Source organism: Tupaia chinensis, unplaced genomic scaffold (genome assembly GCF_000334495.1).
Source record: "Tupaia chinensis unplaced genomic scaffold, TupChi_1.0 Scaffold000519_1, whole genome shotgun sequence".
Lineage (NCBI taxonomy): Eukaryota > Metazoa > Chordata > Mammalia > Scandentia > Tupaiidae > Tupaia > Tupaia belangeri.
This window is the reverse complement of record NW_006160032.1, coordinates 430,114-447,179: the sequence shown is the minus strand read 5'-3', so window position 1 is coordinate 447,179 and position 17,066 is coordinate 430,114. Positions and strand designations below refer to the sequence as shown.

Below are 17,066 nucleotides of genomic sequence, written 5' to 3'. Positions count from 1 at the left end.
AAGCTTTTCGCTATAGGGCGCATGCGCTCACCAGACAGACAGAGAGAGACATAGAGACAGAAAGCGAGAAATCACCCCCCAGGGGGGATGGTCACGCCGCAATCCCTTCTCCTCCATTCTCCTCTCGGGATCTTGGGCACACACACACATGCGCCGGGCGTGAGTTTTAAGCCACCAGGTCCGGGAGCCGAACCGCGGTCGACCACGTGGGAGTCCAGTGAAATAGCCATTTCGCTAACTGCTGGTTCCTGGTACTTATCTCTGAGGTAGCACTTAAAGAGAATTTTCATTCTTCATAATTTTAAATTCCTTGTTTTCCCAAGGAAGGCATACTAAAAGTATGTGTACATATAAACAAATATACACAAGAGAAAAGCCAGACATATGTCAGAATATCTTGATCTAAGGAAATACCTCACTCTAAGAGATAATGCCCTATTTTTACAAAGATTATAAAAATCTGCACTCTATAATTTGTTTTCTACATATAAAGATGTATATGTATACAACAGCAGTGAACAGTCTAGAAGGATTTTTAAGATTCTTATTTTTCTTTTGATTAACTATAGTCTCTAATTTTTCTCTAATAATTGTATTCCTTGACTGTTTTAAATCAAACACCGACACACACACACACACACACACACACAGATCTCCTATCATAAACAAAAAGGAGTCCTCAAAAACAAGCAGGGGTTAGAGATTTTATCTTACCTAGATTGTTTTCCAGGACAGCCTTTTCTCCTTCTAATTTTGTTTTGCCATACAAATTTAAAGGAGTTGGTATGTCTTCCTCTCTGTAAGGTGGATTTGTTCCATCAAATACATAATCTGAGCTAATGTAGATGAGAAATGCTCCAATTGTAGCTACAAAAAAGGGGAAGAATATTAAATTTTTACGAGACATTAATCTTTAGTGGAATTTAGAATAACTTATTCTTCACAACACACAAAAACAAACCTTTTATAAGCGATCTACAAAATCCTAGTCTTTAAAAACTCAGTGATTACTTAATATTTTATGAAGATTTTATAAAGTCATTATTACCTGCTTCCTTTGCTAAATTCCCAGACGCATCCACATTAAGTTGAGAAGCAGCATCTGGTTGATTTTCTACAACATCTGGTCTTCTCTCTGCTGCACAATGTACTATGACATGGGGCTGGAAGTGAAGCATTGATGTATTTTAACTCAAATAAAATAAAATGAAAAGAACTACAGCCTTTCTACAGTAAATTAATTCACAAAAAAATGTTAAGTTAATATTTCTGGCCCAGACACATACAGATAGTGACACCATCTGGGAGACTAGAAGCCACATGGGAAGCCCAGATTCAGTTCCTTGGTCAATCTGAACACACCATGCATGTCTGAATGCACCTGTAATCCCAGTTAACTAGAAGGCTCAGGCAGAATGATGGTGACAAGGTAAACTGTTAAAAATACCTATCTGTCTTCTACCTTCTTCATCCTCCATGAAATGGAGTAGGGTGGTGGTAGTGGGGGGAACAAAACCAATATGTCTTACATTAAGAATAAACCATTGTGCAGACCAACACATAGCATAACGGCTACATCGCTGGACTCCCATGTGTGTCTAGCATGGTTTTAGTCCTGGACCAGGTGGCTTAAACTCACACCGGGCATGTGTGCGTACGTGTGTGCCCAAAATCCTGAAAGGAGAATGGAGAAAGGACTGCAGTACTGTCATCTCCCCTGGGGGATGGTTTCTTGCTTTCTCTCAAAAAGAAAAAGAAAAAGAAAAAAGAAACTATTGTGGGCCAGTAGGTGGCACAGTGGTTAAGGTGCTAGATTCCTATATGGCTGACCAGAGTTCAAGTCCCAGACCTGATGGCTAGAAAATCACACCGGGCATGTGCACATGTCTGCCCAAAATCCTGAGAGGAAAACAGAGATGGGACTGTAGTGTGGCCATCTGGCCGAGAGGGTGGTGGTAATTTTTCACTTTTTTTCTGTCTCTGGCAAGCAGATGTGCCTTATAGCAAAAATCTCTCCCTCCCCCGCAAAAAAGAATAAATATTGTAATTTTTAATGTAGGTCTGTCATTTATTTCTTCTCAAAGTCTAGACTTTTTTTTTTCTTTCTTTCTTTGGGTATAGCCATGCTGCAATCCCTTCTCTATTCTCCTCTTGGGATTTTGGGTATGCCTGGGCATTGAGTTTCAAGCTGCTGGGTCCAAGACTTAAACTGTGGTAGACAACATGGGAATCGAACAACATAACCATTACATCATCTGCAGGTCCTGAAAAGTATGAACTTTGTAAAAATTATATATGTATGTATACACACACACATGTGTGTGTATATATATATAAAAATATATATGAGGATATATCATATATATATAACTAAGTTGTTCTTTTCTGAGGGTAATATTTTATATACATATATATACACATGTATACACACATGTATACATATATACATATTTTATATACATATGTATACATATATATGTATGTATATAAATACTACCCTCAGTGGAAAAGAGCAACTTAGTAAATTATAAGACAATATTAGGAAAAACTCCATGTCAACTACTGTATTTCTAAATCAAAGTAAACTTTGCTTCCTAATTTGGATGGAAAGAGTTATTTAGATAGGTAAAATGAGCTAAATACTGTAGTCTATGTCAGAGGAAGACTAATTTCAACTACAAATTAAATTCCTAAATTTAAATCTCTTCAACCAATCACTGAAAGAAAATCAACTACCTACAAAATTATATTCCCAGTTGAGCATTTAGTATGCTACTGATTGACAGGCACTGTGTCACAATCTAGAGGAAGACAGAAATGTAAGGAGCCCATTATAAAAAACGGGTACCCAGTTCCCAGAGGAGCCAAGCCAGAGCTAAGACCTCCAACAGAAAGAGCTAGTGTACGTAGCCTAGTTTTCTCCATCTCAACACTACTTAAGGAAATACGATCTAAGAGTTGTTTACAAACTGGGATGCTTCTAAAAATGCAGCATCCTGGGCTGAATCTCAGATTTACTGAATTATATAAAACCTCTGGAAGTCAGGCCTGAGAAAAAGTTTTCCAAGTGATTCTGATGTGTATGCTCCATGGACTACACTTTCAGAAAGAACCTGAGGGGCCAGCCCGTGGTGTAGTAGTAAAGGTAGATCCCACATGGCTGTGAGGACTGAGTCCTAGATCTGACAACTTGAAAAACATGCCAGGCACGTGTGTGAGTGCCCAAAATCCAGAGAGAAGAATGAAAGAGAAAAAACTGCAGTGTGGCCCACCCCTCTGGTTCCCCCTTTTCTGTCTGACAACCACAATGCCCTATCCCAACAAAAACTTGGGCTTCAGATGTGATCAGAGGGAGAATACCTAAATTTTTCTGCAACTTTTCTGTGACCTTGGTCTTCTTCTCTGAGCCTACTTTAATGTTTTGAAATGGAGATGATATGTAGTCTGCCATGCTGTACAGTTTACCTATACCTATAATAATAATAATAATAAAAAATTGAATAAGAAGTGTTACTTATAAGGCATTCCATAAACACAAGTTTTAAAAATAATGCCTCACATTTCTTTTTCAATCTATGTCTCACTTGATCTTTTTTTTAAGACTTTATTTAACTGTTTAAATTTGACCAGAGAGGGACAGAGAAAGAGAAAGCACGCGAGAGAGAAAGAGAGAGCACCATGGTCAGTCACGTGGGAGCTGGCCCCTCACCTCGTCTTTTTTAGAGATTACATATACTCTGTCATGCTGGAAAAAAAAAAGTACCATATATTGTTGCTGCTTAACAGGGTACAGTTTTCAAGTACAGTACCTTTCTTAGGAACAAGCACATGTTATATTATCCAGACAGTTCCTAATAGAGTTCACGTTCAAATAAGTGCACTAAACCATACCTGAAAATCATGAATGATTTCATGAACTGCATTGGAATCCAATAGGTTAACCTGTTCAAATTTTGGTCTTGCTCTTCTAAAACCACAGCCAACAGCATGCCAGTTATTCTGCTGGAATTCTTTATATACGGCTCTGCCGAGAAGCCCAGTGGCACCAGTAACGAGAACGCGCCTATTAGGGATGTTAACTTCCTCCTAGAAGGTGAAGGGGAAAAGCAATTTACTTTGAAAATGATTCAAAGAAATTAGTCACCATCATTTTTCACTAAATACCTCAAATCTAAGTGGTTTGATTCATGTTATTTACATCTGGGAGACTAGAAGCCACATGGGAAGCCCAGATTCAGTTCCTTGGTCAATCTGAACACACCATGCATGTCTGAATGCACCTGTAATCCCAGTTAACTAGAAGGCTCAGGCAGAATGATGGTGACAAGGTAAACTGTTAAAAATACCTATCTGTCTTCTACCTTCTTCATCCTCCATGAAATGGAGTAGGGTGGTGGTAGTGGGGGGAACAAAACCAATATGTCTTACATTAAGAATAAACCATTGTGCAGACCAACACATAGCATAACGGCTACATCGCTGGACTCCCATGTGGGTCAACCATGGTTTGAGTCCTGGACCAGGTGGCTTAAACTCACACCGGGCATGTGTGCGTACGTGTGTGCCCAAAATCCTGAAAGGAGAATGGAGAAAGGACTGCAGTACTGTCATCTCCCCTGGGGGATGGTTTCTTGCTTTCTCTCAAAAAGAAAAAGAAAAAGAAAAAAGAAACTATTGTGGGCCAGTAGGTGGCACAGTGGTTAAGGTGCTAGATTCCTATATGGCTGACCAGAGTTCAAGTCCCAGACCTGATGGCTAGAAAATCACACCGGGCATGTGCACATGTCTGCCCAAAATCCTGAGAGGAAAACAGAGATGGGACTGTAGTGTGGCCATCTGGCCGAGAGGGTGGTGGTAATTTTTCACTTTTTTTCTGTCTCTGGCAAGCAGATGTGCCTTATAGCAAAAATCTCTCCCTCCCCCGCAAAAAAGAATAAATATTGTAATTTTTAATGTAGGTCTGTCATTTATTTCTTCTCAAAGTCTAGACTTTTTTTTTTCTTTCTTTCTTTGGGTATAGCCATGCTGCAATCCCTTCTCTATTCTCCTCTTGGGATTTTGGGTATGCCTGGGCATTGAGTTTCAAGCTGCTGGGTCCAAGACTTAAACTGTGGTAGACAACATGGGAATCGAACAACATAACCATTACATCATCTGCAGGTCCTGAAAAGTATGAACTTTGTAAAAATTATATATGTATGTATACACACACACATGTGTGTGTATATATATATAAAAATATATATGAGGATATATCATATATATATAACTAAGTTGTTCTTTTCTGAGGGTAATATTTTATATACATATATATACACATGTATACACACATGTATACATATATACATATTTTATATACATATGTATACATATATATGTATGTATATAAATACTACCCTCAGTGGAAAAGAGCAACTTAGTAAATTATAAGACAATATTAGGAAAAACTCCATGTCAACTACTGTATTTCTAAATCAAAGTAAACTTTGCTTCCTAATTTGGATGGAAAGAGTTATTTAGATAGGTAAAATGAGCTAAATACTGTAGTCTATGTCAGAGGAAGACTAATTTCAACTACAAATTAAATTCCTAAATTTAAATCTCTTCAACCAATCACTGAAAGAAAATCAACTACCTACAAAATTATATTCCCAGTTGAGCATTTAGTATGCTACTGATTGACAGGCACTGTGTCACAATCTAGAGGAAGACAGAAATGTAAGGAGCCCATTATAAAAAACGGGTACCCAGTTCCCAGAGGAGCCAAGCCAGAGCTAAGACCTCCAACAGAAAGAGCTAGTGTACGTAGCCTAGTTTTCTCCATCTCAACACTACTTAAGGAAATACGATCTAAGAGTTGTTTACAAACTGGGATGCTTCTAAAAATGCAGCATCCTGGGCTGAATCTCAGATTTACTGAATTATATAAAACCTCTGGAAGTCAGGCCTGAGAAAAAGTTTTCCAAGTGATTCTGATGTGTATGCTCCATGGACTACACTTTCAGAAAGAACCTGAGGGGCCAGCCCGTGGTGTAGTAGTAAAGGTAGATCCCACATGGCTGTGAGGACTGAGTCCTAGATCTGACAACTTGAAAAACATGCCAGGCACGTGTGTGAGTGCCCAAAATCCAGAGAGAAGAATGAAAGAGAAAAAACTGCAGTGTGGCCCACCCCTCTGGTTCCCCCTTTTCTGTCTGACAACCACAATGCCCTATCCCAACAAAAACTTGGGCTTCAGATGTGATCAGAGGGAGAATACCTAAATTTTTCTGCAACTTTTCTGTGACCTTGGTCTTCTTCTCTGAGCCTACTTTAATGTTTTGAAATGGAGATGATATGTAGTCTGCCATGCTGTACAGTTTACCTATACCTATAATAATAATAATAATAAAAAATTGAATAAGAAGTGTTACTTATAAGGCATTCCATAAACACAAGTTTTAAAAATAATGCCTCACATTTCTTTTTCAATCTATGTCTCACTTGATCTTTTTTTTAAGACTTTATTTAACTGTTTAAATTTGACCAGAGAGGGACAGAGAAAGAGAAAGCACGCGAGAGAGAAAGAGAGAGCACCATGGTCAGTCACGTGGGAGCTGGCCCCTCACCTCGTCTTTTTTAGAGATTACATATACTCTGTCATGCTGGAAAAAAAAAAGTACCATATATTGTTGCTGCTTAACAGGGTACAGTTTTCAAGTACAGTACCTTTCTTAGGAACAAGCACATGTTATATTATCCAGACAGTTCCTAATAGAGTTCACGTTCAAATAAGTGCACTAAACCATACCTGAAAATCATGAATGATTTCATGAACTGCATTGGAATCCAATAGGTTAACCTGTTCAAATTTTGGTCTTGCTCTTCTAAAACCACAGCCAACAGCATGCCAGTTATTCTGCTGGAATTCTTTATATACGGCTCTGCCGAGAAGCCCAGTGGCACCAGTAACGAGAACGCGCCTATTAGGGATGTTAACTTCCTCCTAGAAGGTGAAGGGGAAAAGCAATTTACTTTGAAAATGATTCAAAGAAATTAGTCACCATCATTTTTCACTAAATACCTCAAATCTAAGTGGTTTGATTCATGTTATTTAAGCCTTTTTAAAAGATTTTTGCCATAGGATGTGTAGACTCACCAGAGAAAAGGAAAGTGAGAAATCACTCACCATGGGGCGATGGTTATTTTCTCCCATACTCCTCTCAAGACCTTGAGTACACATACACATGAGCCCGGTGTAATTTTTAAGTTGCTAGAATTGTGGTCAGCCATGTGGGAGCCCAGCACCTTAACGACCACACCCCTCTGCTGGCCCCCAAATCATTTTAAAGTTAGAACAAAAGTTAATTAAACTGTAACAACTGCATCACTTAAGAACAGTTTTAATACTTTTTTTTTTTTTTTTGGCTACATGGCACATGCTCTCACCAGAGACAGACATAAAGACAGAAAGTGAGATATCGCCCCCCCTCCCCCCCCAGGGAGGATGGCCACACTGCAATCTTTTTCTCCATTCTCCTCTCTTTTGGACACGCATGCACATGTGCCTGGCACGAGTTTTAAGCCGCCCGGTCTGGGACTTGAACCATCCTCTCTGGTCAAATTAAAATAAATAAATAAATGCATAAATAATTCTTTAAAAAGAGAGTATTTAAAACTAATAAACACAGTTAAAGGTAAGAGAAAAATAAAATATTTTAAATTGATCTGTGTTGCCATTATAAGGAACAAAAATTTCCTTACACAGAAATTTTAATATACCATTATTTTGGGAAAAAACTTTAATTCTGTTTAAATGGTATAGTTTCTAAATTTTCTCTTTTCTCCAACATGACTAACACCATGTTTCTTCCCAGACTCTTGGATAAAGCCAACTCTCACTATTGAATAAAAAAAACTTTATTAAATTTTACCAACTTCAGGCCTTATTTCAAATGTTATAGTCACATAATTCTGACATGTCAAGAACTTTAAATATGTATACAATAATCAAAGTAGTTTCTTTTTTAATCTTTAGTTTGATTAAAATAATATATATACATTAAGCAAAAAGTCACCCAAATCGGGTATTTCAGCACATGAAAAATGAAAAATGAAAGAGCTGATAGGCAAAGATGGTATAAAGATAAATTCTTAAAATTGAAAGAAATTTGAGAGAGACTGTTGTAACATCTGGCTCTAAGCCAAATGATCGATGAAAACAAGGAAATTTCACCAGCGAAATATTTTCTTTGAATTTTGGCAGGAAAACAGCTCTACAAATACTGAATTGTAAAGAGGAAAAACATGCCAAGTCTTACAGAGATACAATCAGAAAACAATTTACACAGGGTAACTCCTGTAAAATTCCTTGGAAAATACTATAAAAGCTATCTTATTTGGTTTCTTCTAGGTTTCTCACCCCCTCCCTCGCCCCACCAATTCATGGTATAGTGCATACAGATGTAGGAGGCAGGGGTGGATGAGAACACACTCCATAAAGTCTGATTATGGTGTGGGCCCCTTCCTCCAGCCTACTGGATTGTAGGCATTTGTCTCAGGCAGACAAGGGCCAGGGATTGGGACAGCGGTTCCCATGTGAAACCTGGCTTTTCTGGGGCAGTACATTACAGCTGTATCATGGAGCTAACCAAGAATTTCAGCAAAATAATAGGTAAGCTTTTGACTTTGGTTTTAAAAGAGCATGACCAATACTTGAACAGGCTAACCTACTGGATTCTAAGATAGTTCAATTAAATCACTCATGACATTTTAGTTAATTTAAGATATATCTGAATATACTAAGAACTAACTAGAAGATCTAACAAATGTCTTTGCTGTCACTAGAGAAGAAAATGATTGAGTAACAGTTTTCTAGGTCAGTGGTTCTCCATCTTCAAGGTGGATCAGAATCACCTGTAAACTTGGGGTGAGGTTTGACAATGTAAATCCCTAACAATCTGGTCGACTTGGGCTGAGGCCTGATAATGTACATCCCTAACAAGATCCCAGATAATGTTGATCATGATGATTTAGACTGTGCTTTGGGAACCGCTGTATGTTTGAACTTGAAGAAAGTCCAAGGCTTTTCTATGAACCAGTTCTCTTATTAAAAACAAACAAAAAAATTGCCCATATAGTGTAGGGACATACTTATGGAGGGGCTTTGAGTAAGGTGTGAGGATATGCTTTGAGTAAACACTATTTGTCCTTTTGGGTTTTGGCAAAACTTAGTATAGTGTCCTTTTTTTGACATTTGTTGAAGGTAAAGGGTGGAAATTACTAGGGGCGTTTTAATAGACACATTTAATAGAATTTAGAAAACATTTTAACTTTCATTAGTAAAGTCTAATTTTTGTTTTGTATTTGCAAAATTTTTTTTTAGAGGTTTTTGCTACAGGGCGCGTGCGCTCGCCAGAAAGACAGAGATAGACAGAGACAGACAGACAGACAGAAAACGAGAAATCACCCACCAGGGGGGATGGCCACGCCACAACCCCTTTTCCTCCCTTCTCCTCTTGGGATCTTGGGCACGCACCGCAATCCCTTCTCCATTCTCCTCTTGGGATCTTGGGCACAAGCAGTTGGCATGAGTTTAAGCCACCAGGTCCGGGACTCCAACTGCAGTCGACTACATGGGAGTCCAGCGACATAGCCATTTCGCCAACTGCTGGTCCCCGTATTTGTAAAAGTTTTTAGCCTTCTTTAGGCGTAGTAGTGTTTACTTTATGGAGAAATGTTTTTAATTTTATGTTTTCTCCCCCCCACACTTTTAGCTACGCTTTTCCATTAAAAAAAGATAATGGGATTTTCTTTTAATAAAATTATAAAGGAATACACTTAATCCAGTATGCCTAAACCCTTATAAACTTATTACCTATTTTTTATTGTTTGTAACAAATTAACATATTTATAAAATGTCATAAAATATACATGCATAGTGTCGCCTTGTACGATAAATAAAAATGCCCAATTTGTTTGGACGGCTAAAGTTATAACACAAGTTGCTTGGGCTACTTAGGCTCAAACTACCTGTGTCCACTTTTACTTTATCTATTTCATTTTTTTAAATTCCCCAGTCCTCTCAAAATAAAAGACTTTTTCTTTCTCATCCTCACCATCAGCGCCCTAATCATAATTCAACTCAAGCCAAGCCCCGGGGCAGACGCCAACATTATAGAAGTGACAACATCTTTCTTCCTTACAAAACTAGGGGTCAGGTGGTGGTAAAATGGTAATGCAAGTGAACCTACATGTGAAAAGTCCTGCGTTCACGCCCTGGGACTTTCTTGAACATGCTCATGGTCCAGGCTGGCTGAGGCTAGAGGTGGATTTTGTGTGAAGACCCTGTTGGGGGACACCCTCTCATGGATGTAATAAATTAAGAAAGAAGGAAAAAAAAGAGGTCTGGTCCCACTGTAGTGGTTAAGCGTATGTATCATAAGCTGGATCATAGCCAACCATGATTCAAATCCTGCCTCTGTGGCTTGAAAGACACGCTGGGTGCATGTGCATCCCAAATGCTGATGGGATGGAGAAACGAAGGGAAAAAAAAAAAAAGGACTGCAGTGTGACCACGCTCCATGGGGAGGAGGGTCCTCTCTCTCTCTGATGAGTGCATGTTCTCACTGGCAACTAAAGAAATAAAAAAGGAAAACTTTAAATGTAAGACTATAACGAAATCCACAAAGGTTACTAAGTAGTGATTAAGATCTCTGCATATTTCATTGACACCATGAAGCACACTTTTTTCTCATTTTAACATCTGTTAAATGAATGAAATGACTAAAATGACTCTTACGAATGTGTCGTAGTTTAACTGTACTTTTTGCTACCTCAATACATCTTAGAATGAGAGCCTAGATGATCTTAAAATCAAGAGCATTTTAGACCTGATGAAATAAAGCGTGAATTTTCAACAACAGGTTCTTCAGGAAATATAGTACACTTAAAAAATGGATTGGGGCTGCATGGAGAAAATACATAACTTTATATCCTCTTACCCTGAGGGAACACATAAGGTCCCCAGAAGAAAAGTATTAAACAGTCCATAGTGTCCAGTGGTCAGATGTCGATGCTCAAGAATTCCCTTTATTAAAAGAGAATCTCAGGACCAGCAGTTGACGTAAGGGCTATGTCACTGGACTCCCATTTAGTTGACCGCAATTCGAGTCCCTGACCCGGTGGCTTAAACTCACACTGGGCATGAGTGCGTGTGTGCCCCCAAGACCCTGAGGAGAATGGAGTAGAAGGGATTGCGTTGTGGCCATCCCCCCTGGGGGGTGATTTCTCGCTTTCTGTTTCTCTCTCTCTCTCTTTCTCTGTCTTTCTGGCAAGCACACAGCACCCTATAGCAAAAACCTCCTAAAAAAAAAAAAAAAAAAAAAGAGAAAGATCAAAAAAAAAAAAAAAAAAAAGAGTTAGGATCTGAAATACAAGTATTTACTGAAATGACAATGATACTCCACAACCCGGCATATGAAAACTATCAAGTGTTGGGACCAGCAGACAGTGTATTACGTCGCTGGGCTCCCACATAGTCGACAGCAATTCAAGTTCTGGACACTGCATGTGTGCATACCTGGCCAAAATTCCCAGAGAGGAATGGAGGAGAAGGGATTGCGGTGTGGCTATCCCCCTGGGTGGTGATTTCTTGCTGTCTCTCTCCAACGAGCACAAAAGAAAAAAAGAAAACTATCAAGTGTTGTATCAATATAGGGCATACCCTACAGCCTCCTTAGGGAAGATATTACTTCAGAGTGAAGAATCTGAAGCCTAGATATGTTTAAGGTTTTGTTCACCATGAAAGGGAGAAAGCTGACACCAGAACTTGAATTCTTTTTGTTTCTATGGTCAAACCAAATACAAAGAGACTTTAAATAAAGTTCCTGGAAAGTGGAAGTAAAGTATGAGATCATTTTGGTGCCAAACAATTTAAAATTCATGCAGGTTTTCCACAATATGCATTTCCCATGAATTTTTTTTAAAACATTTTTGCCATGGGGTGCATGTGCTCACAGAAAGACAGAGAAGGAAAGGGAGAAATCATTCCCATGTGGGATGTCTAAGTCACAATCATTTCTCCTCCATTCTCTCAGATTCCAGGCTCACAATGTACATGTACCTGGCTTGATTTTTAAGGTACAGGTTTCAGGATTCCAACCATGGTAGGCCACATGGGAGGCCAGTGCCTTAATTACCATGGATCTGCTGGCTCCAGTCAGGAACTTTTTGAATACACCCCCACCTTGCCCAAGCACAATGAATAGTGTTTCAATCCTCTGAACTTATATTGGTTTCAAAAATGAGTCTAATTTTATCTGCTCTGTCACAAACTGTGGTATCGAGAAAGTAAGTCTATATAGATCAAATCAGGCATGGATACAATGCCTAAGGAAATTTCCCACTTTAAAGTTCTAGAATTCTAACATTTCCCATATTGTCACCACCACAAAGGGTCCGAATAGGGTGAAAAGAGCTTTACTTATTTAAATAAGGTATAACTTCATCTTTCCAAAAGTTCTCTCCAGAGACTCAAAAAGCACCTTCTGTCATTTGTATAGGAGTGAGAACATAATTTTTTCATTTATTGATAGCTGGTAAACAGAGTATGCATCACTCTGAAATTAAAAGGTACAAAACAAAAATGTTTATTTTTGAGTTTCTATATAACCAGGATTTGAAGTTTTTTAAAGTACACTGACTGTTTTACTGTTCTTTTTTTTTTCTTTTGAAGACCTTAACTCCCTGTTATTTTAGTCTAGCAGAACACAAAATGTTCAAATACTTCAAGGAACTCAAAATGAAACAATAAAAAAGCTGTATAGTTCACCCAGACTGTAAAAAAAGAAAAACAGCTGAAATACTTTGTCTGAAAACTATTTCCTACTTCCTTAATTTGTATTATAAGAGGCCAAACATGGGGCCAGCAGGTGGTGTGGTAGTTAAAGTGCTGGACACTCCCACATGGCTGACCACAGTTCAAGTCCCGGATGTGGAGGCTTGCTTTCTCACTTTCTCTCTGTCTCTCTCCGGTCAAATTAAAATGAATGAATGAATAAATAAAATTATAAAACAAAACAAAACAGAAAAAAAAAAGAGGCCAAACATCAGGTTAAGTTTCTCTAAACATATCTGCTTCTTACTATATAAACTCTTAGATGTATGGAATTTAACCAGGTGATCAGATTTATAGACAGGACAAATTTTCTTTAAAAATTAAATAAATATAGGGGCGGCAGGTGATGTGGTAGTTGGGGGTGCTGGACTCCCACATGGCCAACTGAGGTTCAGGTCCTGGACCAGGCAGCTTGCTTTCTCACTTTCTCCCTCTCTTTCACTCTGTCCCTCTTTGGTCAAATTAAGATAAATACATAAAGATAAATAATAATTCTTTAGAAAAAAATTAAATACTGTAAATGCAGCATTACTGTTCTCACTATTTTATCTAGTGAAATGACACTAAATTGTACTAGTAATGCAAGATAAATGGCTCTTTCGCTACAGTCCAACACACTGGGAAAGTGGTATCTTCAGCATACTTGCATTAATCTCTACTGAAAATGTTCTATAAAAGTAAAATGTCACTAATATATGGAGAGAAATCTTAAATTTTACAGTCAATATAATACTTGGCTATTTTTAGAAACCACTAGACATGGTGGAGTTTCATACTTTGAGTTGATCCTCAACATCACCGCAGAAATAGATCTTTGAGCAGACACTCTGGGCTTGAAGAAACTTTTTAAGAGTCCATGACCACTTACATAGATTAGCTTGATCTAACTCCTTCTGATGCTCTATTTACTCCACAAACAGTATCACTAACAGAAACTACTATAAACTACTTCTTTAACTAATGATATAAAATAGTTCTTGTTCTCATCAGTGAGTTTTAATTCCACAGATTTTGAGAAAGCAAGAAGTACATGCCAAGCTCTTAGTTGTATGATTTTTAATGAATGAAAACAGAAAAAGCCATTTTCATTTCTTTACTGAACTCTTTCTGTGAAAGTACATAACGCTTTATCCATACACCTTTACAGAGATGTGTGCATATTCACAAAAGTGAACAGTGTGTAATATGCATTCTTCACTGTTTGAGCACAGGAACTAAACATTTAAATAGCCCACTTAGCCTACCATTACCCTCAAAGTTCCAAAATGATTTGAAAACACTAACTACATCATATCTCGCAAGCATAAAAATATTGACTTATCCAAACAGTCCTTTTCTACAGTTCTCTTACATCCACTGGGTCAATGGTCTGGGCATTAGCCGTCTTCTCATCCCCAATGCTGGCTATATTCTGGATGATGAATGCTGGGGGGAGTGAAACTGAGTGGAGAAGATGGAAAAATACAAGGGACGTATCTCTCAAGCATTTAAGTCTCCCTTCATTCAAAAGAAGATCTGTATTTGAATTGCTTACTGAATGAACTTGGGCCAGTGTCTCACACTCTCTGCCTGTTTTCTTATCTGTAAAGTGGAGCAATAACAGTATCTCACAGTTACGAGAATTAAAGTAATATGCCTGCAAAAATGCATAAAATTGCCTCTACAAATTAAGATGTCATCTCCAATACTGTTATTTCTGAAATGCCACCTTTCTCCCTTCTCAAAGCAACGAACTTAGAAAAACGAAGAATACGAAAAAATCCCGAAGTAACCAGAAAACAAAACAATCAAAACAGAAACAAGCAGAGACCGAGAACTACAAAGTGAAACCTCGACCTACTTGCTTCCTGCCGCAGCGGCTGGAAGAGAAAATACTGCTGGGTGTCCGCCGAGGTAAACAAACTCGGTGGCGCCGCCCTCAGCGTCCGGGCTGGGAAAGCCGCGCAGCGGCGACTCCGGGCGGGAGGTTCCGACCCGGGCTGGATAAACCACCAGAGTCCCTGCGGACACGGCTTGTTCCCCTCAGCGCCCCCGGTTCCCGAAGGAGACCCCCGGGTCAACTCTCTCACCTCCACCAGCCGACAGCTCCCGGGAACAAAGGGGATGGAGAGCTCATTCTCCCGCCCCACCATGCCCGCCGTCTTCGCGCTGCGGCCGCCGCCGCGAGGGCCACCTCCTCCTGCCTACGACCGCCGCGGGCCGCAACCAAGCAGCCCTCGGCCCGCCTCCCCTAGGCCCTGGTCGACCCCCGCGCACCGCTTCCGGCTTCCGCCGCCCTAATCGCGCCCGTCGATTGGCCACGCTCTGCCGACGCCCCAGAATGGGGGCGGGCACGCGTGGGACTCTCCCAGCTCACGCGCCAAGTCTTAAAGAGATACACAAAACAAAAGCCCTGACCGTAAGCGAGGAATGCAAGTTTTAATTTAGAGGTTTTGGTTATTCGGGTGCTTTACTTTGCATCCTTCTTCCTCTTAACTGGAGATGGAATGAACTAGATCGTCTAGAATTTCAAGTATGCAGAATATGCGCAATGCATAAGAACTAACTAGGCACGTTTAACATACAAAGCAGAATAAAACATGTTAAAGTCGAGGAAGGGGTAAGAAAGCACAACGGAAAATATCCCTAAGAGCCTTAGGTGTTGTCTGTGAGGGGTTTGGAAAGAGACAAGGAATATAAATTAAAGCGTTGGTATCTGAGTCATTAACAACTCAGGAATTCATTTGTGTTTCTGAGATGTTAAAAAATGGTATGTGTAAAATTTCAAACCCCTGAAACTATTTTTAACTCATTAAAAAGGTGTGGGGAGGGGAGAGTGAATTAACAGTCTGTGTACCTTCTCAATATGCAGATTCTTGGACTCTACCTATAATTACATAATGAGAAACGGTGGTGGTGGTGGTGGTGGTGGTGGTGGAGGATCTGCAGAACTCTTTTTCAGAGGGTTTATCAGGAGCCAAGACCACCTTTAAAGGGGCAGCACGCCGGGCTGCAGGAGCAGTCTTGGCATCCCCAAAGGTTAGAGAAGCCAAAGAGCGCTCAGGAGGCTGAGCGTGCCAACACCTGAATCGCTTGTTTAAGTAAATCAGAAACAACAGCCTCAAGTGTTGAGGTCGACCTAGAACCCAAATGATCTTCCTTGCCAGTTCAAAACCGCGAGAAGTCTCCGCCAGCCAGGATGCTGGTGAAACCTAACGCAGAAAAAGAAACCCAAAAAGCCCAGCACAGACCTTGCAGGACTGGCCGACCTTTCACCCAACAGCCCTCGAGTTCTTCTTGTCCAAGACACCCAAGAATCGCCCACAGATGTAACCACTGCTTGGATTTTCCTAAGGCCTTATTTTCAAAATCCTTTTCGGTTTATCTTCAAGCTGAAAATTTAAGCAACCCTTGTGTTTTTCTATGTCGAAGTCCTGTGCCCTTTCTTCCCAACCCCCGAGGGACTAATTTCCTTATTCGTATAAACATGAATATTTCTTTGGAAGGGTAACCGGAAAAATATGGGGGCCCCACTTTTCGACTTTTTGTTTTGCTCAGTTTTAATCCAGACTGTGGCAGTTCATGAGTTCAGCGTTCATTCGGGATTCCTTAAAAGGACTGCCCTGGCACTAACGACCATAATCCGGAGACTACAAAGAAAAGGGCCAGGGAGGGCTCAGGGTCGGGGAAGCAGATGCAAGGTCCTCTTAATCCTTTCACAGTACCCGGGAATTCCGTTTAAAATGTCTAGTTACCACGTGTGGAAAGAAAAGTAAGTGCTCGACGTGAAGAAGATTCAGGATCAGGCACCGGCAATTAGCATTTTGATTCTCAGAGCTGCCTTGAATGAGGAACAAAAAAGTTTTCTTGCCTATATTTGAGAATCTGGTTTGATACTTGCCCGGTGAAAGCCGGGTACAGTTCTAGAGGCATATGTTTAGATACGGTTTTTAATCACTTTCTTGAACGATAGCAAAGTCTGTGGGAAGCAAACGCCATCCTTACACAGAGTATCCAACTCGGTGTGAGCGCGGAGTCTATATTTAAGGGGAGCAGCCGGGAACTAAAAGTTATGTTAGCACGTTCAATTCATACGAAGGCTGGAGCCCACAGCTACAGGTAAAATCCTTATTTATATAAAATCTCCACATACATGTTTCAGTAGACCTAATCTGGTAAATGGCATTCTTGTTCTGCATTTATTTTCGCC

General features: G+C 39.7%; 1 protein-coding gene across 1 annotated transcript in view; it reads right to left on the bottom strand.

Moving 5' to 3' along the window:
• MAT2B (methionine adenosyltransferase 2 non-catalytic beta subunit) overlaps positions 1–15,139 on the bottom strand; it is a 22,125-nt gene extending 6,986 nt beyond the window's left edge. The window contains exons 1-4 of the mRNA XM_006156848.3: positions 14,947–15,139; positions 6,791–6,985; positions 1,049–1,163; positions 715–867 (exon numbers count right to left, since the gene is read on the bottom strand). Coding sequence (XP_006156910.1) covers positions 715–867; positions 1,049–1,163; positions 6,791–6,985; positions 14,947–15,009 — 526 coding nt within the window. The 5' untranslated portion in view covers positions 15,010–15,139. The remainder of the gene's footprint in view (positions 1–714; positions 868–1,048; positions 1,164–6,790; positions 6,986–14,946) is intronic.
• Between the last annotated feature and the right edge of the window lie 1,927 nt (positions 15,140–17,066).